Source organism: Canis aureus, chromosome X (assembly GCF_053574225.1).
Source record: "Canis aureus isolate CA01 chromosome X, VMU_Caureus_v.1.0, whole genome shotgun sequence".
NCBI lineage: Eukaryota > Metazoa > Chordata > Mammalia > Carnivora > Canidae > Canis > Canis aureus.
Genome location: NC_135649.1, coordinates 39,470,063 through 39,495,934, shown reverse-complemented (window position 1 = coordinate 39,495,934; position 25,872 = coordinate 39,470,063). Strand labels below are relative to the sequence as shown.

Genomic DNA, 25,872 nt, shown 5'->3' with positions numbered 1-25,872 from the left:
CCAATTATTTCTTGAATCTGTTTCTCTTTTTCTATGTCTATTGCCACTCCCTGGGTTTGGGACCTTCTATTCTCCTTCCTCTACTATACCACACGGTGTAGCCTCCCAGTGGTATTGTCTTGTCCCAGTGGTCTTGTCTTCCCCAAATCCAAAGCAACACAGTGACCTACTCAAACTGCAAGTCTGATTATGTTATTCTTCTGCTTAAAATCCTTCAGTGTGACAGGGAGGCTGGGTGAGTCAGTTGGTTAAGTGTCTGACTTTGGCTCAGGTCATCATCTCAGGGTCCTGGGATTGGCTCCAGAATCAGGCTCCCCGCTCAGCGCAGAGTCTGCTTCTCCCTCTCCCTCTGCCCCTCCCCCTGCTAATGCTCTCTCTCTCTCTCTCTCTCTCTCTCTCTCGAATAAATAAATAAATAAAATCTTTTGATAAATAAATAAAATCCTTCAGGGGCTTCTAGCCCTACAGGATAACATCCAATCTCCGTAACATAATTTACAAGGTTGTTCCTGGATCTTGCTGTTGACTGCCTCTCAGCTGCATCTTCTACTATGTATGCCTTGCTCTTTATCCTATAACACAGGGTTTCTTAACCATAACACTACTGATATTTTGGGTCAGATCATTTGCTGCTGATGTCTGTTCTGTACATGTTAAGATGCTTAGCAGCATCACTGGCCCCTACCAACTAGTTGTCAGTAGCACCCCACCCCCATTCATGATAGCCAAAAATGTCTCTAGACATTCCCCAATGCCCCCTAGGGGGAAAAAACTGCCCTGGTTGAAGTTCACAAGGGACATGCTGTGGTTCCCTAAACCCAAGCTGGCTTTTTTCAGGAGCTAATATTATAATACCTGGAAAGGGTAGTTTATGGTACCAAGATAAAAGTAGTCTCAATATAGGAAAAATAAACTGGGATTCTGGAATCCCATTTGATAAAACTTTTAAAGTTAAGTAGGTTTGATGGTTTGGGAGTAGTCTGTGACTCTTTCTACTAAGAGTCCCTTCTGTTTAGAAGGTATCTTTGATTCTGGAGAATTAGAAGGGCCAGGAAGAAACTAAGGTAAAAAGAAAAAAGAAATGACTTCTTTGTATTTACTCTAGCTTTAAGAAAACTTACAAAAGGGACATCCATGTTTCCTTCTATATTATGTAGGCAAGAACTGTGGGCCAAATCTCTACACAGAGAAAAGAATGCATTTTTTGAAGTATCCCTTGAGGAACATGTTTTAAGAACACGAGCTTAGTGGTTAGGGGAACAGGAGAAACCCCAACACCAAATAATTCCACTATTCAGTATATATTCAAGAGAAAAGAAGATATATGTCCACGCAAAAAGTTATACACAGATGCTCATAGCAGCATTATTAATAATAGCCCAAAGATGGAAACAACTCGAACATCCATCAACAAATGAATGGATAAATAAAATGTGGTAAATCCATACAATGGAATATTATTCATTCATAAAAAGGAATGAAGTCCAGATACATGGTACAACATGGCTGGGCCCTGAAAACATATACTGAGTGAAAGAAGCCAGTCACAAAAACTACATATTGTATGGCTCGTTTATATTAAATGTCCAGAAAAGGAAAATTTAGAGATATAGAAAGTAGATCAGTGGTTGCTTAGGGCTAGGGGGCATATGAGGTAGGGGGTAGTAGCTAAAAGATACAGGATTTTTTTAGGTGATAAAAATGTTTTAAAATTAACTGTGGTGATGGTTGCACATATCCATAAATATATTCAAAATCATGAATTGTACACTTTGAATGAAGTATATGGTATGTAAATTGATATCTCAATTAAGCTAATACTGAAAAAAGTAACCTGAGCAATTCAGGGCCTTTCCCTACATCCCTTCCCCAGTCCTGCTTAGCATCACCCTAAAAAATAGAACATGGAACAAGCAAGTTTGAATGGGTCTGGGATGAGGACTTCAGTCGTCTAGAGCATGGCAGGGGGCAGGGCTAAGGAACAATGGTTCCTTTTATCTTCTTTTATCAAGCTCTCGGTATTTTTCTGCTTAATGAGGCTTAGCCAGCCTCATTGGATAGCAGTGGCCTTGGAGTGAGTTAGTATTTCAGAGCAGCTATATAGGAGAAACTTCCATGTTTTAGTTTACACCCACAGTTCTGAGAAGTTCTAGAAAACTTCAGAGTATTTGGCTGCTAACTTTTGATGCCAGGGTGCCTGCCCCCAGATAGGAGAATATGGGCCATTGTTATTTCTAGGTGCCATGTTAAATTCAAACCTAAAGAAAACTGTCTTCTCTTTTCAACAAATGGTACTGTTGGTAGGAATGTGAACTGGTACAGCCGCTCTGGAAAACTGTGTGGAGGTTCCTCAAAGAGTTAAAAATAGAGCTGCCCTACGACCCAAGAATTGCACTACTGGGGATTTACCCCAAAGATACAGATGCAGTGGAAGACCAAGACACCTGCACCCTAATGTTCATAACAGCAATGTCCACAATAGCCAAACTGTGGAAGGAGCCTCAGTGCCCATCGACAGATGAGTGGATAAAGAAGATGTGGTCTATATATACAACGGAATATTACTCAGCCATTAGAAACGACGAATACCCACCATTTGCTTTGACATGGATGGAACTGGAGGGTATTATGCTGAGTGAAGTAAGTCAATCAGAGAAAGACAAACATTATATGGTTTCATTCATACAGGGAATATAAAAAACAGTGAAGAGGATTTTAGGGGAAAGGAGAAAAAATGAGTGGGAAAAATCAGAGAGGGTGACAGATCATGAGAGACTCCTAACTCTGGGAAACGAACAAGGGATAGCATAAGGGGAGTTGGGCAGGGGGATGGGGGAGCACTTGACAGGATGAGCACTGGGTGGGTGGGGAGCACTTGACAGGATGAGCACTGGGTGTTATACTATATGTCGGCAAACCAAAATCCAATTAAAAATATACAAAAAAAAAAAACCCAAATGGTGCAGGGAAATTTTTTTTAAGATTTTATTTATTTATTCATAGAGATGCAGAGACAGAGAGAGAGAGAGAGAGAGAGGCAGAGACACAGGCAGAAGGAGAAGCAGGTTCCATGCAGAGAGCCTGACGTGGGACTCAATCCCAGGACTCCAGGATCATGCCCTGGGCTGCAGGCGACGCTAAACCGCTGCGCCACCGGGGCTGCCCCAGGGAAAATTTGATATACATTTCCCCCAACACCCACACCAAAAATGAACTTCCACCCTTACCTCACGCCGAACACAAAATTGAACTCAAAATGGATCAGATACCTAAATATAAGAGATAAAACTATAAAACTTCTAGAAGAAAACATGGGAGAAATGTTTGAGGGCCTCGTGTTAGGTATTATTTGCTATGCATACCAATGCATACCGCATAAAAGAAAAATTAATAAATTAGACTTCATCAAAATGAAAAAAATACCCTTGAAAAGTTAAAAGAGTCATTCAAAAGATAAAAAGACATGATACAGACTGGGAGAAAATATTTGCAAATATGTAATAAAGAACTTGTATCCAGAATATATAAAGAATTCTTATACCTCAAGAGTAAGGAAACAGGTAACAACTTAAAAATGGGCAAAGGATCTAAACAGACATTTTTCCAAGGAAGATATATAAATGTCCAATAAGCCTGTGAAAACATGCTTGATATCATTAGTTATTAGGGAAATTCAAATGAAACCCACAATGACATACAAATTCACACCCACTAGGATGATCCTAATAAAAAGGTAAATGATAACCAGTGTTGTTGGCAAGGATGTGGAGAAACTGGAATTTTAATACATTGCTGATAGGGATATAAAATGGTGGTACTACTTTAGAAAACATTCTGGCATTTTCTTAAAATTTTAAGCATACAACACAGCAATAACACTCCTTGGTATTTACCCAAGATAAATGAAGACAACATAAAAATCTGAACATGAATGTTCATAGCAGCATCATTCATAATAGCCAGAAAGTAGAAACAACCCAAATGTCCATCAACTAATGAATTAATAATCAAAATGGGACATATTTGTACAATAGAATATTATTCAGTCATGACAAGGGATGAAGTGCTGCTATGCTATGACATGATGAACCCTGAAAACATGCTAAGAAGTAAGCCACAATAAATCACACAATTGTATGATTCCATTTATATAAAATGTTCAGAATGGGGAAATCCCTAGAGATAGAAAATAGACAAGAAATTGCCTAGGGATGGGACAATTGAGGATTGGAGCATGATGTCCATGGGGTATACTTTGTGTGTGTGTGTGTGTGTGTGTGTGTGTGTGTGTGGTATGTGTGTCTGTGATGATGAAACTGTTCTAAAATTGATTGTGGTGATGGATATACAACTCTGTTAATATGCTAAAAGCCATTGGATTGTACACTTAAAATGGGTAAATTGTATAGTATTGGAATTATATCTCAGTAAAAGTATTTTTAAAAGCTATATTTTAAGACAATGCTTTTCTTGCCACTTTGAGGGAATGACAATGAGAAGGATGAAAAGGGTGAAGGACAAGAGGCTAGTTACTTCAATGGCTAGTAATGGAAGAGTCTGCATCCCTGGATCAATACCCACTTGATTATTGTCTACACTTTACTCAAGAAATAGCTCTGATGCTAACTTTCCCTATTGGTAATGATCCCTTCCAGCACCACAATGAAAATAGCACCACGATGATGAAGACACCTTAATAATGGCACTGTCAAATGTCTGTCACAATTTCGGCAGGCTACCTTTTATCTTGTTTTGTTTTATTATTCCTCTACCCTTTACTCCTCGTATCAGCCACTGGAAAGAAAAAGAGGCCAAATCAAAATTATAAGTTTGAAAATATTCCTTGGTCATGCCATCACATAAATTTCAAGACCTGAACATAAGAACAGTGCAAATACTATAGGGACCATCCTAGGAAAAAATATATCCACCCAGGTGAGTACTACATCACATTGGAGACCCTGGGAACACAGAGAATTGAAGGGCATTGAGAGGACTAGTGGCTTGGCAAAAAATATCTAGATGGAAAGAACATGGAGATGAAAAGCTCTGTTCTCATGGAGCTAGAAATATTCTTAAAAGTCATGTACTTATCTCAAAACCTAAGGCCCAGAGAAGAGATGTGATTGACCCCATATCACATAGTTAATGGAGAACTTAGTGAATATTAGAACTCAGGTTTCTGAATCTCAGTTTAGGGCTCTTTCCATATGCTGAATGTTGGATACTGACAGACTAGTCAGTATGGGAGACTGGAATTCTATGCCAAAGATTTGATTGAAATGGCCAAGCCCCACCTCTTCACTGCTCTGAGCCAAGAGCATCTCATCAACAATAAGACTAAGAGGATAAATTAATGAAGGAATAACCAATTGCCAGGCTATGCTTAGTCCTTTCTCTCCCGAAAGATGGCATATTTGATGTTTGGCCACCTCCATCATATTCCCTCTTTTAATCACAAAATCTACCTCAGTGTGAGATATCTTGAAGTATACACTACATATAGCAAGGTAGTTTGCAACTGTCTCCTTTCACAGAGCCCAGCCTGGCTCCCCATCTTTGCTCTTTTTCATTTCATGCTCAAGCCAATCTTCCCAAAGCCTGTCTCTAGGAATTGAATCTGTGGAAGGTTGGAGAAGGAGGATCTTTCAGTAATACAAACATCTTTCCAGCCTTGATTGGCTCAAGAGAAGGTCAATGGTAAATGACCTCCCTCTTGGGGCATAATTTATGGCCATGTGGCCTTTTCTATTGAGCCCAATGTTGGCGTAAAGGGTCAAAACACTAAGAGAGAGGTTGACTCTGGGAGAGCTAAAGGCCAGGGAATATAAGTAAGACCAGATGTGGCTGGAGGGGGCAGAGATGATGGGGGGCAGAGGAGAGAAAAACTGGTTACACAAGCAAAGTAAAGACACAGTCACCTTGGGAAATGCACTCTACATTTTCAAGGTTAAATCCAACTTGTCTTCCTGTATTTCCTGTGATTGCCTTTGTGCTTGCAGCACCCAGTTATTTAGTATGTCAAGATGGGGCAAGTTTTTTTTCTGGAATACTTAACAGCCGTTCAAATATCCTCTATGCTCTCATTTTTACTATTTCATCATCTTATGGTTCAAAACATTTCTTAAAACTCCTGTTCTAGTTTCCAAGGCTATGGGTAATCTCAGAATCAGCTTAAAACCCTTTCATGTTATTCTGAGATCTACAATTCCCAATCCAAATAGTTGATATTAGAAAGACAGAGACAAAGACATGAAATAAATTCATCCACTTGAAAACTGGCCTAACAAAGCTAACACAAACACTAAAGGCCATACTTATCACTTAGGCATGTGTCTTGAGGCAATGATAAATCTTTGACTGCACAGACCTTGGATGTGGACAAAACTGAGACCAGAGATGCCAATGAGTATAACATGAATATGGATGGTGTGCAGACCAGCTGCACCCCTGTTTTAGATGCCAAAAAGCTCAAGGACTATTATTAAAACTCTGAATCTCTAATGGAAGCACCATGCTCTGTGCTTTACTGAAATGAATTTAAGGGTTAGACTACTATGCTACTATTACCAAGTAAGCCAGAAATTGGGGTTCTAGTTTTTATGCATCCGTGATCTTTAAGCATAAATGTGCAGTTTGCTTATAGAAATTAATATTTGGATAATTTCATAAATAACTGCAACAACCACTCCAGTTGCCAAAGAATCAAAAGAACAATCTCACCTGAGAGTTAACTAATATGCATCATCATCTAACCTTTCATAACTTCCCTGCTCTCCTAGAAATCCATTACAGCCCACAGGAATTGCAAGGGCCCTGCCAACTGCTCCTTATTTCATTAGCAACTTCTTATTGAGGCGAGAAATAAATTGGGACCCCTTTGTACTAATGACGGTTAGTTTCCCTGTCAACACAGGCCACAAATATCTCAGAGGCAATGGGTGTGGAAATCTGTCTTCTACACTGGCAAACCTTTAGCCCTAAAAAGACCAAGGGTTCCAAAAGCCACCAAACAAAATAAAAATAGAAAGACAAGACAGCCTTGTCTGCAGATTTCTTGTCAATCAGCGTAAGCCAATCAATCAAATGGTACACACAAAGTCAGAAGCAACAATAAATCTGGAATAATCAACTGGGCTGTTTGAACTGATCATTATTTAAACAACGGGGGAGAAAACCACATGATTTTTGTCTATTTGGGATCCAATCAGAGCAAGGCCAAAACCAAGTGATGGCCTTGATTTCATGATTAAAATGTTCCATAACAAATAGCCTTGACCATACATTGTCCTTTCTGCCTGGTGCCACATTTAACTAAGGACAGACATGGAATATCCAAGCAAGTCCAAGCCATTGCAACACATGTGCCTTCACCCTGCACAGAGGAAGATCGTATTCCCAAGCAGTAAGAATACCCACCAGTAATCAAAGTGACTGACAGGTGTTAACATTAGAGCTGTCATCACCAGAATTGGGGAATGGACTGGGCTCCAAAATTTTGAGTTGGGCCAACTTTCAGTGTACTCAGCACCTATATTGCAATTAGTAGGTTTGTCCCTGTACCCCCAAATTTTGTTATTTAATGTTCTTGCTGTAACCGCACAACAATGTTTGATTTGTGGGTTACCCCAGGCATACCAATTTTACCAGTGAGGTTAGGATAGTTAGTTCCTAATCATTCAGCATCTTCTGTAAACAGCATTTTCTAGTGTGCTCTGCAGAAAAGAAATACATAAATAAAATATATGTACACACACATATACATATGTATATTCCATTAAAAATGCTTGTGGTTAGATAAAATTGGGAAATCCTGGGTCTAAATTAAATGGGTTTCCTTTCTGCAGGACTTCTCAGAACATTTAATATGCCAATGAGCACTCTGAATCTCTAAGAAAGGCATATAATTTGCAGCATTTCACTACATTATTTGGCCACAAAACCCTTTTATGAAAAGCTGCTGGGGAGCCAGAGACGGGGACAATTTTTAGAATATACTTTGGGAAATGTTGTCTTAAAAGTCTGCCCTCCATGACTTCCAAATAAGTAACAAATAGGAAGGAGTTCCCCAAGTGGAATACACACTCCTTTGGAAGACTCCTATCTTTTCTGATAGACTAAGGCTAGTGTTTGGGGCACTGAAAGTAGAGGGCTTCTCAGAACATCTCAGAATATCTACCTGAGCCATGTGAGAATATCTTTATGTCAGTCGATTCAATCAACAATCATTCATAGAGATTCCACAATATATCAGGAGCTGAGCATTAAAAAAATGGTTAAGATTGCTTTAACTTTGCACACTAAAGACAGAGAAATTTACAGGCCTTATTTGAAACAGGCCTGAAAAGAGAACTCCTAGGGGTCTCAAGTAGGCAGAGGGAGACATTTTATTTGGGGGGGGAGGGACCAAGAGACAGGGAGAGGGAGAATTTCAAGCAGGCTCCATGTCCAGTGTGGAGCCAGAGACAGGCTTGATCTGAGATCATGACCCGAGCCGAATTCAGGAGTCGGACTCTTAACAAACTGAGCCACCCAGGTGCCCCCAAAGGGAGACATTTTAAAGAGAATGAATTGTATAGAGTGGCACTAATGCCTGAGCACTGCTCCTCGATGTTTCTATAGACACACTGTGTCATACACTGGCATTTTGTAATGTGTTCCCCAAAGAAATGGGAGCCAATGCTTGAAAGAGTTAAAGAAAACATGCTGTTCTCTGTGGCCTGCTGTAGGATAAAAATCCATCCATCACTGGACTGAAGCTTGCTCACCTGGGAGGTAGAGGTGTTGCTTTATTTATCATTAAGAGCAATCCCATGCAAAAATTCTCAACAAAATACTAGCCAATAGGATCCAACAGTACATTAAGAAAATTATTCACCATGACCAAGTAGGATTTATTCCCGGGACACAAGGCTGGTTCAACACTCGTAAAACAATCAATGTGATTCATCATATCAGCAAGAGAAAAACCAAGAACCATATGATCCTCTCATTAGATGCAGAGAAAGCATTTGACAAAATACAGCATCCATTCCTGATCAAAACTCTTCAGAGTGTAGGGATAGAGGGAACATTCCTCAACATCTTAAAAGCCATCTACGAAAAGCCCACAGCAAATATCATTCTCAATGGGGAAGCGCTGGGAGCCTTTCCCCTAAGATCAGGAACAAGACAGGGATGTCCACTCTCACCACTGCTATTCAACATAGTACTAGAAGTCCTAGCCTCAGCAATCAGACAACAAAAAGACATTAAAGGCATTCAAATTGGCAAAGAAGAAGTCAAACTCTCCCTCTTCGCCAATGACATGATACTCTACGTTAGAAAACCCAAAAGCCTCCACCCCAAGATTGCTAGAACTCATACAGCAATTTGGCAGCGTGGCAGGATACAAAATCAATGCCCAGAAGTCAGTGGCATTTCTAGACACTAACAATGAGACTGAAGAAAGAGAAATTAAGGAGTCAATCCCATTTACAATTGTACCCAAAAGCATAAGATACCTCGGAATAAACCAAACCAAAGAGGTAAAGGATCTATACCCTCAAAACTATAGAACACTTCTGAAAGAAATTGAGGAAGACACAAAGAGATGGAAAAATATTCCATGCTCGTGGATTGGAAGAATTAATATTGTGAAAATGTCAATGCTACCCAGGGCAATTTACACGTTTAACGCAATCCCTATCAAAATACCATGGACTTTCCTCAGAGAGTTAGAACAAATTATTTTAAGATTTGTGTGGAATCAAAGAAGACCCCGAATAGCCAGGGGAATTTTAAAAAAAGAAAACCATAGGTGGGGGCATCACAGTGCCAGATTTCAGGTTGTACTACAAAGCTGTGGTCATCAAGACAGTGTGGTACTGGCACAAAACAGACACATACATCAATGGAACAGAATAGAGAAGCCAGAAGCAGACCCTCAACTTTATGGTCAACTAATATTCGATAAAGGAGGAAAGACTATCCACTGGAAGAAAGACAGCCTCTTCAATAAATGGTGCTGGGAAAATTGGACATCCACATGCAGAAGAATGAAACTAGACCACTCCCTTACACCATACACAAAGATAAACTCAAAATGGATGAAAGATCTAAATGTGAGACAAGATTCCATCAAAATCCTAGAAGAGAACACAGGCAACACCCTTTTTGAACTTGGCCACAGTAACTTCTTGCAACATACATCCACGAAGGCAAAAGAAACAAAAGCAAAAATGAACTATTGGGACTTCATCAAGATAAGAAGCTTTTGCACAGCAAAGGATACAGTCAACAAAACTCAAAGACAACCTACAGAATGGGAGAAGATATTTGCAAATGATGTATCAGATAAAGGACTAGTTTCCAAGATCTATAAAGAACTTCTTAAACTCAACACCAAAGAAACAAACAATCCAATCATTAAATGGGCAAAAGACATGAACAGAAATCTCCCAGAGGAAGACGTAGACATGGCGGCCAACATGCACATGAGTGCTCGCTTCGGCAGCACATATACCAACATGCACATGAGAAAATGCTCTGCATCACTTGCCATCAGGGAAATACAAATCAAAACCACAATGAGATACCACCTCACACCAGTGAGAATGGGGAAAATTAACAAGGCAGGAAACCACAAATGTTGGAGAGGATGCAGAGCAAAGGGAACCCTCTTACACTGTTGGTGGGAATGTGAACTGGTGCAGCCACTCTGGAAAACTGTGTGGAGGTTCCTCAAAGAGTTAAAAATAGACCTGCCCTACGACCCAGCAATTGCACTTCTGGGGATTTACCCCAAAGATACAGATGCAATGAAACACCGGGACACCTGCACCCCGATGTTTATAGCAGCAATGTCCACAATAGCCAAACTGTGGAAGGAGCCTCGGTGTCCATCGAAAGATGAATGGATAAAGAAGATGTGGTTTATGTATACAATGGAATATTCCTCAGCCATTAGAAACGACAAATACCCACCATTTGCTTCAACGTGGATGGAACCGGAGGGTATTATGCTGAGTGAAGTAAGTCAATCTGAGAAGGACAAACATTATATGCTCTCATTCATTTGGGGAATATAAATATTAGTGAAAGGGAATATAAGGGAAGGGAGAAGAAACGTGTAGGAAATATCAGAAAGGGAGACAGAACATAAAGACTCCTAACTCTGGGAAACGAACTAGTGGTGGTGGAAGGGGAGGAGGGCGGGGGGTGGGGGTGAATGGGTGACAGGCACTGAGGGGGGCACTTGATGGGATGAGCACTGGGTGTTATTCTGTATGTTGGCAAATTGAACACCATTAAAAAATAAATTTATTATTTTTAAAAAATAAAGAAAACAAAAGAGCAATCCCAGCATACCGAAATGTAGTATATCTCCACAAAATGTTGGAAACTCATGCTAAGAATGATGGAGGGAAAGTGGAATTAAAAGAGCTATCATTTACTGATATACATGTAAATTACCAGGCAATTTACATATTTTGTCTCATCTAATGATGAATTGTATGCATACATATTTACATCTTATGTTCTAATTTAGAGTGCTTTCATATCCATTATTTCTTTTGATCTTCAGGAGAATCCTGTGAGCATGGGTAGGGCAGGTGTGATCAGCCCCTTTGTATGAAGAAGCAGGAGGCTTTGGATAATTAAGTGATTAGCCCAAGGTCACACAGTAAGTTGCAATATTAAGACTAGAAACCAGGTCTTCTGATTCCCAGTCTTATGCCCTTGATTCATATTTGTCATGCATTACTTCAAGAGGCTGAATGAATTAGGGAAGGGAACTTACGCCCAAAATAAGGAAAATCTTTCTAAAACTCACAGCTTTTCAACAGTGTAATAGGCTGTCTCATAACACTGAAATGGTTGTAGAGTATATCACTGCCATAAGTGGGAGATTAAATGTCATGACTTCTCAGGTCACTGTCAATGCTCCTAAAATTCCTAGGTTCTGTTTTTCTGAGCTGAAAGTTCCAGTGATTAAGACTATTCCTGGGAAGCGCCTGTTTCTTATGTACTTGGTTCTCAGGAAAGAGATACTCTTTGAGAGATGCTTGGGAGTTGTGACTTTTCCCATTGCAAGTAAACTCCATGCTTTGGTACAACCAACACACATCATGTATAACCAATGCCTCCAGGTGACACTCACATCACAAAATGAAGAACAGATAAAAGTCCCAAATTTAGAAAAGTTCCCACATCCATGAGTTTAGGTTTTACCAGAAATTTAAATTCTTGAGGCACACGGTATATGTCAGAAATTATGGGAGGAGGCATAGTTCTGCATTTGAATGCTCATCAGTCACTTCTTTAGAATCTATATAGTTGTTCAAACACCAAAGGTATTTTAAGGAGTAGAAAGTATGGACTGATAATAACTCACAGTTGTCTTTGCTGATGGGGGACCAGAATTCCCTTTAGAGCCAACAGAACCAGCCACTGTTCAAATCCTTTGGAAGTATTTTGTCATACATTTACAGCTCCCTATGCTCAAGAGAATGGTGCATCTGTCTGATGGAGATGCCTGGCTGCATTCTTTCCCAGATATTAATATAGGTGGTACTTAAGTAGCATAACCAATGACATGAAGAACCTGATTTGGAGAGGAACAGATGGCAGCATCTTTCTTGGGCTAATTTTAGGATCTTGAAATAGTCCCTTTCTCACACAAAACCATCAGTGGAACCAAATTCAGACAGCTATGTCACATGGAAAAGAGAGAAAGAGAAAACGTGGTCTAGTGCGAGGCAAAGACAACGAACCAGAGACATTAGTGCTTCCCCTGTATCTGAGTCCTCTCAGAATATGAGGGATTACCTCAACCTCTTTTCACCAGAATGGACACTGAACACCAACATCAGGCCACCTAAGAAAGGAGCCCACAAATCTCACTTCGAGTGACATGCACTGAACAATCAAGGTTGCATCACTTCATAGATGAATTCATATTCACGAGAATGTGTAAAACCTAGGTACTCAGTCCTTTACTTAGCAGATAAGAAAGCTGAGGCTAAGTGACCATTCTCCTTGATAAGACATAAGCAGATTGAATTTCAAAGCCTCAGATTTCTGGTGGATTGTTTTGTCTGCTGAAAAGACCTTTCTTCCCAGTGAGACATAAAATAACAGGTAGGGATGATGAGAGGTAGAGGAAGAGTCCCCCAACTGGAAATGATGCCTCAGGGACAGCATGGGCATCCAGGTATTTAGAATAACTGAAAAGACAGGTACTTTTATTAAAACAACAAAAAAACTACTTACCTGTTTTCCATCCAGAGTGTAGAGTTTTTTGACAACCCCAGTCTCCAGCTTGATGGCTTCAGTGATATCGGTGAGGACTTGCTCAAAAGAGTGAGCCGTCTTCTTGTTCAGCAGCACACGTACGGCCTTCCGAGGCTTCACCCCACTGCGGATGATCGTCACTAGCTTGGGGCGCACAAAGTCCTTGTTCTCTCTGGCCTGGGCACTATTGCTGCTTGCCAGGGATTGGGGGGCTTTCATATTGGCAGATGTTTTCACATTGACAGACCAGTTGGGATTGACATTCTTGGTGTACTCCACCTTTTTAAAGAAGTTGTCTGAGGAACAAACATAGCTTTCCCCTACGGGAAGAAATAAGTGGTAATTAGTTCAAGAGTAGATTCATGAACTATTCTAACCAAACTAGCACACGCTGACCTTGGCGTAAGACTTTTGGAAATACAGTGATAGTAACCAACTGTAGGCACAACTTCTAACTGGGCTCTCCCTCTAACAACTTGGTTCATTCAAAGTCAAGAGCAAGTCATCAGCAAAACATTCTTCATTATGATGGCATACCTAAGTTGAAAAAATCCTCTAGAGCTAAGGATTTCAAGGACAATGAACACATCTAAATATAATCTAACAAGCAGGGTTCTTAAGCTTCATAGGATTTTACTTCAATGGAAATGCCTATGTCAATTTCTCAGATGTTTGTTAATATCTAGGGGGCATTACTGGACATGTTTTTAACATGTCTCTATTTCTTAATCTTCCTGTCCCATTTCTGGCCTCACAGCCCCATTCCATGGTTATATCATAAACCAAGGAGAACTTTACAATTAATATACTTTATTCCAAGTTAAAGTGACCCCAGTGTCCTTGCATATTGGGCACACAGTACATATTTTCCAAGAAGCCAGACTGTCCTTTGCACAGAGTATATGGCTGAGCAGTGGAATGCCAAAATGTGAAATGTGTGTGTGCATGTATGTGTGTGTGTGTGTGTGTGGTGAATATATATGTTGTGTATGTATAACTCTGTCCTCTACTGCTCAACCCCACACCCAAGTGGAAAAACTGAATAACAACGTGCACACAAACACACACACACACAGTCCACCGCTTGTGTTTGCAAATCTAGCTGTTGCTTGAGAAATACTTTCCTCGGTTTCCACCACTCACCCCTCATCTTTCCATTTTCCTAAATGCTACATACTAGATGTATGTGTTCAAGGCCATCTTCACTAGGGATCACCCTTGGCTGCCACAAGTAATGAGGTGGAGATGTGAGAATACATTAGACAGCCAGATTTATGGATTGGAGAAATCTAGCATAATTTTCACGTTTACCTTGAGCTAGAGGAAATGACTAATACAGTGGAAAAAACACAGGGGCCAGAGGCAAGGGGTAGGGGGGATTAGACACCTGGGACTAGAAGCTGGAGAAAAGAGGAAGAGAGGTAGGCTCAGCCTAGGGGAGAGAGCATTGGAAAAGGTTGAATTTGTTACGCAAAACACAGTAGCCTCAAGGTATACAGAAGTTCATCCAGAGGTCGAGCTGGAGAAAACTAGCGGGAATTAATCAGGCTGAACTCATCAGTAATAACTCTAAATAAATAAGTCAACCCAGGCCAGGGCAAAGAAAGCATTAAACACAATCATAGTCTGATGGCTCTTCTTTTGGTCTCAGCAGGAGAACCACACAGGGACATATCAGAAACACCGGGTTAATCATTCACTCCTTTGGCAAACATTGATTGCTTTGCTGTAGCACCAAATCCTTTAAGTCATGTTAATTAATAAATTTCTCAGTGCTGAGAAAAAGATTCTGTCAGATTCTCTAGGGCACTTTTGAGGACATTTATGTGTATGTGTGACGGGGAAGGTTGAGTGGCTTCCAACACTGCCCTGAGTCCCAGAGGCTGTCAGTGTTCTATCTTGACAGGGGGACCAAGGGATGGTTTGTAGGTGAACATGGGCATCCTCTCCCACTTGGTGCAAACATACACACACACACACACACACACACACACACACAAACACAAATAAACACACCCACCCCAGATGGAGTAGTCAAAGAACTCAGCCAAAAGAAACCCTAATTTCTCTGGCTCTTTTGCTGGCTAATCCAACCTAACCCAAGTGATTAAAGGCTAGGATCTTTAACTTGTGACTTAAAATGGTGAAGGAGCCCTTTCAATTCCCCTATCTATTCACAGTCAATCTCCTCTACACCCTAGATAACCCTTGCCTTAGCACTCCACTAGATTCATAGGTACCTTCCAAGAGGTTAGTTCCTTTGAGTCAGGTGTTTTCCATAACTTGTCAAGTACTTTAAAACTCTGACAACTGGTGGTGTAGAAATGTGTGAGGCTATATATTTATGATTTCACTCATCTACAGTCTCCTCTGGAGAGTCAGCTGTGTAGCCCTATTAGGACTCTGGACTTATTTTGCTCCCATCTCTTAAACCTCTTAAGCCTCTGAACTATGAGTATGATTAACCACCCCCAGATGAGAATGAACATGATGGCAGACAGCTATAGTATCATATGGCACCAAGAACTTTCCAGAGGGCCCAGCTCTCGGCCAAATCTATGTTGAGCACCTTCCAACAGTACATTTTAGTCTCTCTACTCTCTCCTTTTGGCCCAATATAGAGTAATGGAAAAAGAACAGCTGATGTGATGTCAGTCAGAATGGGGTCTTCGATACCTAGTTGTGTGTCGTAGGCAAGTTACCTAACCCCCCCTGGCTTTGATTACTTGTCTGAGAAGTGGGAATGGTGATAACAGTACATACCTCATAAGGTTGGAGTGAGGCATGAGTCAGATGGCTCAGCACTGAGCCCAGAGCCTGGTAAGCACTTGATAAATTCCACCTAACAGATCATTAAGGCCCTAATCTGAATGAATGGAGAGGGAACAAGAAAAAAAAGAGCAGAGAGGAGAGGGAGAAAGAGTTGAGAGAAAGGAGATTAAAAGAGAGAGAGCAAAAGCCCAAGGAAAGAAAAAAGAAAGAAGAAGGGCAGCCATCTTGGAACTGAGCTATGGTCATTATAGAACATGACCACTGCCCAGGTCTCAGGCCTCAAAAATAATGATTTCCTGCTGCTTAAGAGGAGGTGTCCAGTTGCTGAAAATGTGACATATGGGAGCTCTATGGTTAACACTCAGCGAAGCCACTTGCTGCCACTGCTGATGCACACTGAGGGCAGGATATTTTGTAAGACTTTATTTTTTTGTTTATGGCTCTTCTGTGTTCACAGCAAAATCAAGGGGAAGGTACAGAGATTTCCCACATGACCTCTGTCTCCACATGTGCATAGCCTCCCCTGTAAACAAACATCCCCTACCAGAGGGCAGGTCATTTATGGTGGTTGAGGGAGGCAGCTTGGGGAGTCAGACAGACATGAATTCCAGTTCCAGTCAGGCCTTTATGAATGGTGTGACCTCAGGCAAATCACCTAATCTCTGAGTCTCAGCTTTTCCATCTATAAATTGAAGGTATTACACTAGCTGACATCTCAGTCCCTTCCAGTCCTAGAGGTCTATAAGAGGTAATTTTCTTCTCTTTTCCCCAGAAGGCTGTAGGAGGTAAAGTTGTTATGATCATTAAATGTTAAAGAAATAGATGCCCACTACGGAGGGCTCTCCACTTGTACTACTGGAAAGACATCAAATGTGCTGCTTCTCTAGACCAAGACTTCCTTGTTCTGATTTTTGCAAACGTCTGCAAGATCTGCTGCCAGAGCTCCGTGCTTCCTGCCTGGCACTGGAAGCTGGATGAGGTGTGTTTACACACCTTTACACAGCTGGGTTCCCATCCTGCCACAGCTTCCAGGGACTATTTCCCACCCATTGGGAGCCTAGAAGGAAAGCTAGCTTCAGAGCCAAGCAAGGTGACAATTTGCTGGAACTGACAATGTGCTTCAAGATGAGGGGGTAAGGAAATGAAGTCATGGAAGCACAGCTGAAAGGGCAGGAAAGGAACAAGCTGTGGGCTTGAGATGATCTAATGTCTACCTCCCTTCACTTTCAGGAGGGCTCTGTTTTCAAAAACATTAAATGCATTTGTGTTTTCTCAGCACAAAGACACTCCTGCCTGGGCTTCCTCCTCTTTTCCAAGGCTTCCTCACTCAAGAAGGAAGAGACTAAATGATACTTTATTTTATCATCATATGTATTAATGATGCATCTCTCTCCCAGGTATCTTTAAAACCTTCTCTTTGGCAATGTGCCTGCTTTAGAAGCTACAGTATAAATTAGCAAGAAGGTGATGTCATCTCATCTCATCTCCATTGAGCTATGGCAAAGGAACTGGATCATAAATAACTAGGGCCACCATTCCACTCAGATTTTCCAACAAGACTGTCCCAATTGTAAATAATTTGTCCTGTGGCCTATGTAATAGTGCTCAAAATAATACCCCTAAGATTGACCTGGGGACTAACAAACAAGAAAGTGGGGAAAGAATTAGGCAGGAAGGGAAGGGGAATTATTTTGTGATGGAAAGCAAGACAAAAGGAAACATCACTGGTGGATTTCATCCATTGACCCACTAGGAAGATGACTGATACATCTATGACAACAGCCTTCATGGCTTCACTGAGATTCTTTGTATACCCAAGGAGCTGTGGGAAAGCTGATATAAATAACCCGATTTGGGCCCAAAATGTTCCCCTTTCGACTTTCAGCATCTAGCAACAGACAGTAGACTAGAGGCATTAGACAAGGAGTGTCACAGGCCAGAGTGATTATTAACCCATTGTGGTTTATTTCATTTTAGTTTAGTCTAAATATTTAACAAAGTGGCCATTTGGAAACAACATGTTTTCTACTTCATCATTCCTTTAAGATCCACAGAGCAAAAAAATAAAAAATAAAAACAAAAACAAGGCCTTTTGCACTCCTAGGGACTCCCACCACTGTAGTTAGCTGAAAGTTCGGGACCATCAGGATCATCTAATCCAGAATTTCTCAAGTTTAAGTGCTCATAATTATCACCTGGGAAGATTTATAAAAACAGATTCTGAGGCCCTAGCTCTGGAAATTCTGATTCAATAGATCTTGGGTGTGACCCAGGAATTGGTATTCCTAAATATCTGAAAGTTTCTGAAAGGCAGCCAGACTTGGGAACCTCTGGCCATCCCAACCCCTGACTAGCATCATTATCCCTATTCCTTTTTTTTTTTTACATTATTAACAGTAGTACCTTATAGCTATAGTTTCACCTTGTCGACATGTTTCTTTATTATCTAATTATATCCTCTCAACCACCCTGATAGATGAAGAAGCCAAGTGTTACTAGTCTCTTGCTACAGATAAGAATATTACAACAGAGACACAAGATGTGGTCCATGCATGAAATGGAATATCATCCCCCCATAAAAGGGAAGAAAGTGCTGATACATGGTACAACAAGAATAACCCTTGAAAACATTTTTCTAAGGGAAAGTATTCAGTCACAAAAGACCACATGGTGTATGATTCCACTTATATAAAATGTCCGTAATAGGCAAATCTGTAGAGACACAAAGTAGGTAAGCTGTTGCCTAGGGTTGGAGACAATGAAGGAAATGGGCAGTGACAGCTAATTGGTACAGGGTTTCTTTTTGGGGTGAATAAAAGGATCTAAAATTAGATTATGATGATGGTTGTACTACTTGGTAATTTTTCTAGAAATCATTGAATTGTATGCTTAAATGGCTGATTTTACATTATGCAAATTAGACCTTAAAATTGCTGTTTTCCTTAAAAATGCTGTTTTAAAAAGAGAATATCACATGATAACAACAGTCCTATGGTCATGTGGCTAACTAGTTTTTAGAATCTAGGACAACTCAGCAGTCGTAGATACCCTTTACTGAGTGTTACTGTAAGCCAGGAATAAGAGTAAACACTTCATACTCATTGTCTTATTCAATACTCAAAGCAGTTGTTCTCACTTTACAGATGAAAAACTGAAGCTTAGGGAGTCTAAATGGTTTCTCCCAGGTCACACAAGCTAGCAGGCGGCAGATCTTGAATTGGCAACAAATCTCATTCCAAAGACTTCTTTTCCTGCAATAACCTTCTGCCTCTAAGACTAGAACCCACTGCCTCTGATTCTTCATCAGGGATCTTTCCAAACTTTTCCAGTGTGAAGTCTCTTGGGTATGAATATTTTTAGTCTTTCATTCGACCTCTTCCAATGGTGAACAAAGTGAGGGAGTTCTGTCCTCCATTCCTAGAAGAGTAGTTCCAAAGGACAAAACAGGAGAGAAAAGACCTTTTTTCTTAAATCTGCCTTATCCCAGTGCCCTTTACCATCTGACTGTGTGGCAGTGGGAAAATTGGTCACGTTTCTCAACACTATCTTAGAGATACTCCAGAATTTCCTTGACTGCATGGGCAGTAATCAGGCCTGGGAGGGCGTTGAGGCCTACTGCAGCTTGTGGTTGTAGATGATATGTGAATAAATGCAACTGAGCCTTATTTACATTCTACATAACCCAGGAAGTATTACCATGCAACCAGGGGAGGAATCCAATCTAGCAGGACTCAAAAGGGTCAGGAGAAAGGGTGCAGTCTTCAAAATTATAATTATTATCTATATTGACCTGACATTATCACAAAACACACACACACACACACACACACACACACACACACACATCCAGGAAGAAAAATGAATACCAAGGGCTTGTCCTTGAGCAAGGTATGTTTAAAAATGGATTTATGGTTTGGGGGGGATATGCGTACATGATATCTCTCTTATATCGAAAACAAGAATATTCTAATTCCTACTCTGAATACAGCATCCCTTGGTTCAGAATTCTGCCCTGGCATCTGTCACAGTCTTTGAAAAATTGCAGCTAAGGAAAATGAGGACACATTGGGTGATTTAAGGTGCTTTGTTTGTGAAAATTATTACAGAGACATCCCTCAAATTGGCCCAAGATATGGATTTCACGGTGACAAAGGGACACACACCCTCTCAATTACTCTGTTGGACAGCTCCCTCAACCTCACTCCAAGTCCTTCTACTTTTCCTACTCTCCTTTAACACATGTGCTAGGATAGTCAACCTTTCAATATTCAGAAAAAGCCTAGGATTAACCACTGCCTGGCCACCCAGAACATGATCCAATACTCTAAGCCTTCTCAGCACTGTTTTTTTTTCAAGGTCAGCTATGTAGGAAAACCTTAGACTTGAACCCTGAGACCCAGACCTGGTAGCCATAGGGACACCATGTCTTATAAGTAACTGGCCCCAAATCACTTGATCTGACTTTAGAAACAGCAGCTACTTGCGAGAACATGGTCTCGCACAAGGGAAGCACTCATGCTCCTTTGTCTAAGAGCACAAGAAACCTGGAAGCAGTGAAGCGGAGGCGGGGCACTCCTACACCAAGTCATTTAATGTGCTGATTCTCATTCCTTGTTGGCTGTTTCATAATTTGGTTTCCCGAGAGATCTGCCTGCTCTAAACTCACCTTTACTCTGGGAATGGAGGGGGTGAGGAAGTAGGGCTAGAGCGGGCGGGGGGGGGGGGGGGGGGGGGAGCGGTCTGGGAGAGGGCCATTTGCATTATCAGTTGGTTACATTTTAGCCATTTAAAAGTGGGCATAGGGAGGCATCCACAATATAATTGACTCGACAAAGTAAAACATTAGGAATGTGTCCTGAGGTGTATTTTCTAAATAACCACAAAGAAAGCATCATGGATGAGCAAGTTTTGGGAAGAGCTGTGACTTCCCTTATTTTTGAGTGGGTATGCAGGTTGCTGGGTTTTCAACCTCGTCATAACATTCAGTCATAAAACCAAAGTCTAGAGAGGCTTTAAAGGGCTTTAGGTTCAGTGAGTCAGCTCCTATTCTAATAGGAATAGTCTTTATTAAAATACCAGACATACCTACAGCTTTCTTTGGTATTTCTCTCAATGACCTCAGCCTTAGGGACACACCCTGGAGTGGGCTTTTTAGAAGCGACAGCTGAGCAATGACCACTTACCTAAAAGTATAATCCTTTGTGAATATGTCCAGGAAGTCCTGCTTTTAGGGTGCATATTTCCATGCTTTGCAGTTCACAAATGGTCTCTCAGCAGCTCAGAGGATATTTGGCTATCTTACTGTTAATCCAACCAAAGTTCCTTCCTCATTTTATAGCCCTAACGAGTTCATGGTCTGCCTCTGTAATGCTACTCAGAATGAATTGTGAACAAGATCTAGAGTTAATGACACGATTCAGATTTTCCTTTGTATACCCTGGCAGATAAGCACAATGCATTGTCACCACCATCCACACTCCAACACTAGCAGAGACTGAAGGCCCTGAAGGGTAATGGCTAATGGCTCTGTCATGCCTCTAGCCTCGGCAGTCTCTGCATCAGCCTGGTATTCTGACAAATGTACCCCCTAATCTTTTTCAGAGTACTCCAAGAAATGTAACCAGGGCAAACAATGTCACCTCCCCCACAGAGAGCCAACACCCTCGAATTACCTTCCTCCAGTTCATCCATGCTTCCGATTTTCCTGGATCCATCAATGGTGTAAATGTAACGCACTCCCTGAGGCAGGTTGATGTTGTCAGACAGAGATCGAGTCAGGTCAGCCAGCAAGGCATCGAAGCTGCGAAAACGGTCAGAGGACACAGCGTACACAATCCCCTTGAAGTAGCGGTCCCCATTGCGGTAGAAACGTACCTTCTTGGCTTTCTTCTCGTTGCTAAGAGCTTGCAAGGTTCGGGTTCGGTAGAAGCTACAATGCGCGCTGTGAGTGGGGCTCGGCAGCCCATTCATCCGTGAGCCCCGCATGTTCCTGGATGTCTTATCTCTTTCGTCAAAATGTCCAAAATCAAGTTCCATATTTTGGTGGAACCTCAGAGACCTGAGTGGTGGACAAAAGGGGGTGAAAAGAGGCAAAGGAAACGGGGGAGGAAGTGTGGGGGGGGGAGAAAAAGAAAGGAATTCAAATATTAGCCAGATCCAGTTCTGCAATCTGCTGCTTGTAAAAAGAACTGGTTGAAAAAGCCCGTGACCCATCTGCTGCTTGCCCCTGACCTGCAGGAATATTGATCTTAATAGAAAGAAGGAGGGGCTGGGGGAAGTGCAGACGGTGGTGGGGGTTGGGGTGAGAGATAGAGAGGGAGGCACTCTGGGCACTGTTCCAAACAGGGGCGAGGGAGGGATTTTGAAATCCCTTGAAATCCTGGGACTTATTGACAGTGGCTCCTATCAAAATGTAACTTCGGGCTAAATACATTAAAACTGGCATCTGTTTCTTCACACATGCCCACATGACTAACAGTTGTAAATGAATCCATAGCCTGACAAAAATCCCCTTGAAGAGAATAGAATAGAAGGTGCTGGCTGAGGTTAGCATCTCCAGTTTAGGAAGCAATCTTTGTGCCTCGGTAATATGGTAATATGACTTCGGAGGGGAAGGTTTTTCATTTTATCCCAAATCCTCTTTCCTGCTCTGATGCGTGCATCCCCTCCTCACCCCACCCCCCACCCCCAATAAACCAGGATTCTCCTTTAAAGGGACACAGCCTCCAGGGAATAGCTAGTGTCTTTGTGCTATTCATCAGACCCTTTCCCCATCAAGCTGGTGCAGCTATCTAACATTCATAAGAAATAAGCTGGGGGAAAAAAGGATTAGAAAAATCAGTTATTTAACAAGTTATTAGCTCTGCTTTCCCTCTGGTACCATTTGGTCACAAAATCCTTCCCCCCCCTTTTTTTTTGATATGTGCTCTATCCCTCCCCAGTGAGGCAGCCCCACCTCTTAATGGACTAATTTAATTGTTGAAAGATTCCCAAGTGAGTTCCTGAAAAGCATATGGGACCTTTGGAAACAAGCACACCTTTCATTGTTCTGGATTTCTACCCTGACTGAAGGGGCATTTTCCCTCTCACAGTAGCAATTCACCCCCAAATTTATCTATTGCCCAGATGCATTAGCTAAGGCAAAAGATGGTCATTTGTCAGATTTGCTTTTCCCCCTTCTGCTGAACCAGAAGGAAAGGAAGGAAAGAAGAGAAAGAAGAAGAAAGAAAGAAAAGAAAAGAAAGAAAGAAAAGAAAAGAAAAGAAAGAAAGAAAGAAAGAAAGAAAGAAAGAAAGAAAGAAAAGAAAGAAGGAGGAAGAAAGAGAAGGAAGGAAGGAAGGAAGGAAGGAAAAGAAAATGAGAAATAAAGAAAAAATCAAAACATGAAACCAAACACAACAGAAGCTTCAAGCACTAGCAAGGTAGTGACCACAGCCTAGGAACCTAACTATTAACATGCATCTCACAGATGGAGATAAAAGGACTCACAGAGCGAAGAGAGCTCAGCTGCTACACACTGCCACATCGAGATATTTGCAAGGGTCCAGGAGGACAGGACATAAAAGAGGACTGGTGCCTAGAAGGCTTGCCAGGCGCTATCCTTCTTTTCTTCCAATGTCACCATGACCTATGCTGAGCTCAGCATTGTCTCTGTCAGACAACCTGCAGTGGTGAGAGACCCCACCTCCTCAAGACAGTAGCAAGCATTTCCTCAGGCATGCCAGTAACACTTGGCTTTGCTTTAGGATCACGGGTGGTATAATTCTAAATCAACATGACAGTGAAAACAAAGAAACAGCAAACTCACTTTTCCAAAGAAAAATCCCAGGTAGAGGCTTAGGGAAAAAAATCCGATAGAATTAAGGCAAAATAAAAATTTTTTTAAAAAGGAGAGAGATAGCTAGAGCGAGCGCTTTGCCTTATGCTTTTCCCGTTTGACATCTGTTACATTCTGCCTGAAAATCACTGGAAAGCCCCACTCACCGGTTTTCTGCTGTTTGGGTGGAGATGCTGAGAGAAAGAAAACCAATCTCTCTATGCCTTTGTTGTCTGAGCTCCAAGCAAGAAATTCCTGCCAGGGTGGATAGATGCCTTCTAGGTCCTAGTGCCTTGTCCAGCTTCTCCCCTATAACTCAGGCTTAGTGAATCCCCCCAACTCCTATGATTAATTACATGGCTTTTTTTTTCAATTCACAGGCTGCATTAACAGCTAGAAAGGTTTCATTTATAACTAACAGGAAATTGCAGGGTAGCAAAAAGATTGCACAGGCAAGTACAGAATGTTCTAATGAGCAATGCGCTACCCTCCCCCTTCCGCACCTCCCACCCTTTTTGTTTTTTTAAAGAGAATTGGCAATTTCACTTGGCCAAAACCTTGGCCTAATCTGCCTGGGGACCAGACTCAGTCAAACCAGGAGGCTCCTTAGAAATTGTAGCTCCCTTTTTTTCACCTTCTTGAGACAAAACAATCAAATCTGAATGTTCTTAAAGTATCTTACTTAGTTCATGCATCCAACAACTGGCTGTTTTTGAAAGAAGGTCAGTGGAGTAGACTGCGAGGAAGAAAGAAATAGAAAAGACAGGGGGAAAGACTTCCAGAATTTCATGGGGGATAATGTCGAAAAAGGATCCCAAAGATCATTTAGCTTGCTGCGATGATCTGGTGAATGGGATCTGTGGCATTTACCTATGAGAGTTCGTGAGTTCAAATCCAATGCAGAAGACCTTTCCATGTGAAGTCTGATGGCCACAAGGTAAATATCAATGGGTCCTCAAATTTCTAAATGTCTTCTTTGTGTCAAATACGTTCTCAAAGGGAAGGAAGCAACCGCCTTAAATTCATGAAATCAGGCCAAGCAATGAGACAAAAGAAGAGAAAGGTGAGAGAGTAAACTAGGGGCGGTCTACCATTCTCAAAACTGAGACTACTCGTATTAATAGGTGGTGTCTTGAACGACCGTGACTCCATTGTCGCTTGGCTTCAGAAAACTCAGAGCTATTAATAATGCTCCGTGATTATCTTTTTTTAAAAAAAGATTTTATTTATTTATTCACGAGAGACACACAGAGAGGCAGAGACATAGGCAGAGGGAGAAGCAGGCTCCCTGCAGGGCTCCCTCTTGGGGACTCTATCCCAGGACTCTCGGATCATGCCCTGAGACGAAAGTAGACGCTCAACCGCTGAGCCACCCCTCCGTGATGATCTTCTATCCGATTCCTAATACAATTAGCCCTCCTTTTGAGATATAGCATTTTGATAACAAATAGGTAAGCATTTTTTGTGCATGTGTTTTACTTAAGAAGCCTCAAAGTGGGATTTTAAAAAAATGATATTCCTTCTTGGGAAGGTGTTGGTAGAGTTCTTGAAGGTATCTTAGTTCAAGCCTCAGCTCTCTGTGTTAGTGGGGTCCACGGCCTCCATGTGCAACTTGCCTAGCCAAGGCTGCCCACCTTGCTGCTGCTCTACTGGCTTCTAAATAGGTACCTCAGGGGACCACAGGTGTCTGGTGTATTCTCTTCCATTTGTTTCTGTCTTATACACTTATCTCCAGAAAGATCAGGGTTATTCAGGTCAAGAGCAGACACATAAATATCAAAAAATAGGGGTGGGGAAATACGGGAATTCTGAACAATGGTTGTAGCTTCCTGGTCCAGCAAGGTCAATGTATTAATTTTTTATGGCACATCATAAGCATTTCATAAATAACAGTGATTGGTTTTGTATCAGAATTCCATTTTTTTTTATTTCTGGGAAGGATAGAAAAATGGATGGGATGTCACAACTTAAACATAAAGGATTTAGAATAGATTTTAGAAGGCATTTAT

The 25,872-nt window shown here is 41.4% G+C and overlaps 1 protein-coding gene across 12 annotated transcripts in view; it reads right to left on the bottom strand.

Annotated features, from left to right (window-relative positions):
* DCX (doublecortin) overlaps positions 1–25,872 on the bottom strand; it is a 140,183-nt gene that overhangs the window by 92,806 nt on the left and 21,505 nt on the right. For 10 of the 12 annotated variants that reach the window (XM_077889930.1, XM_077889931.1, XM_077889938.1 and 7 more), the window contains exons 2-3: positions 21,720–22,105; positions 13,255–13,595 (exon numbers count right to left, since the gene is read on the bottom strand). In XM_077889930.1, coding sequence (XP_077746056.1) covers positions 13,255–13,595; positions 21,720–22,105 — 727 coding nt within the window. Of the gene's footprint in view, positions 1–13,254; positions 13,596–21,719; positions 22,106–24,030; positions 24,223–24,733; positions 24,879–25,872 lie in introns of those variants that run through there. The other 2 variants (XM_077889936.1, XM_077889935.1) reach the window with 2 other exon arrangements.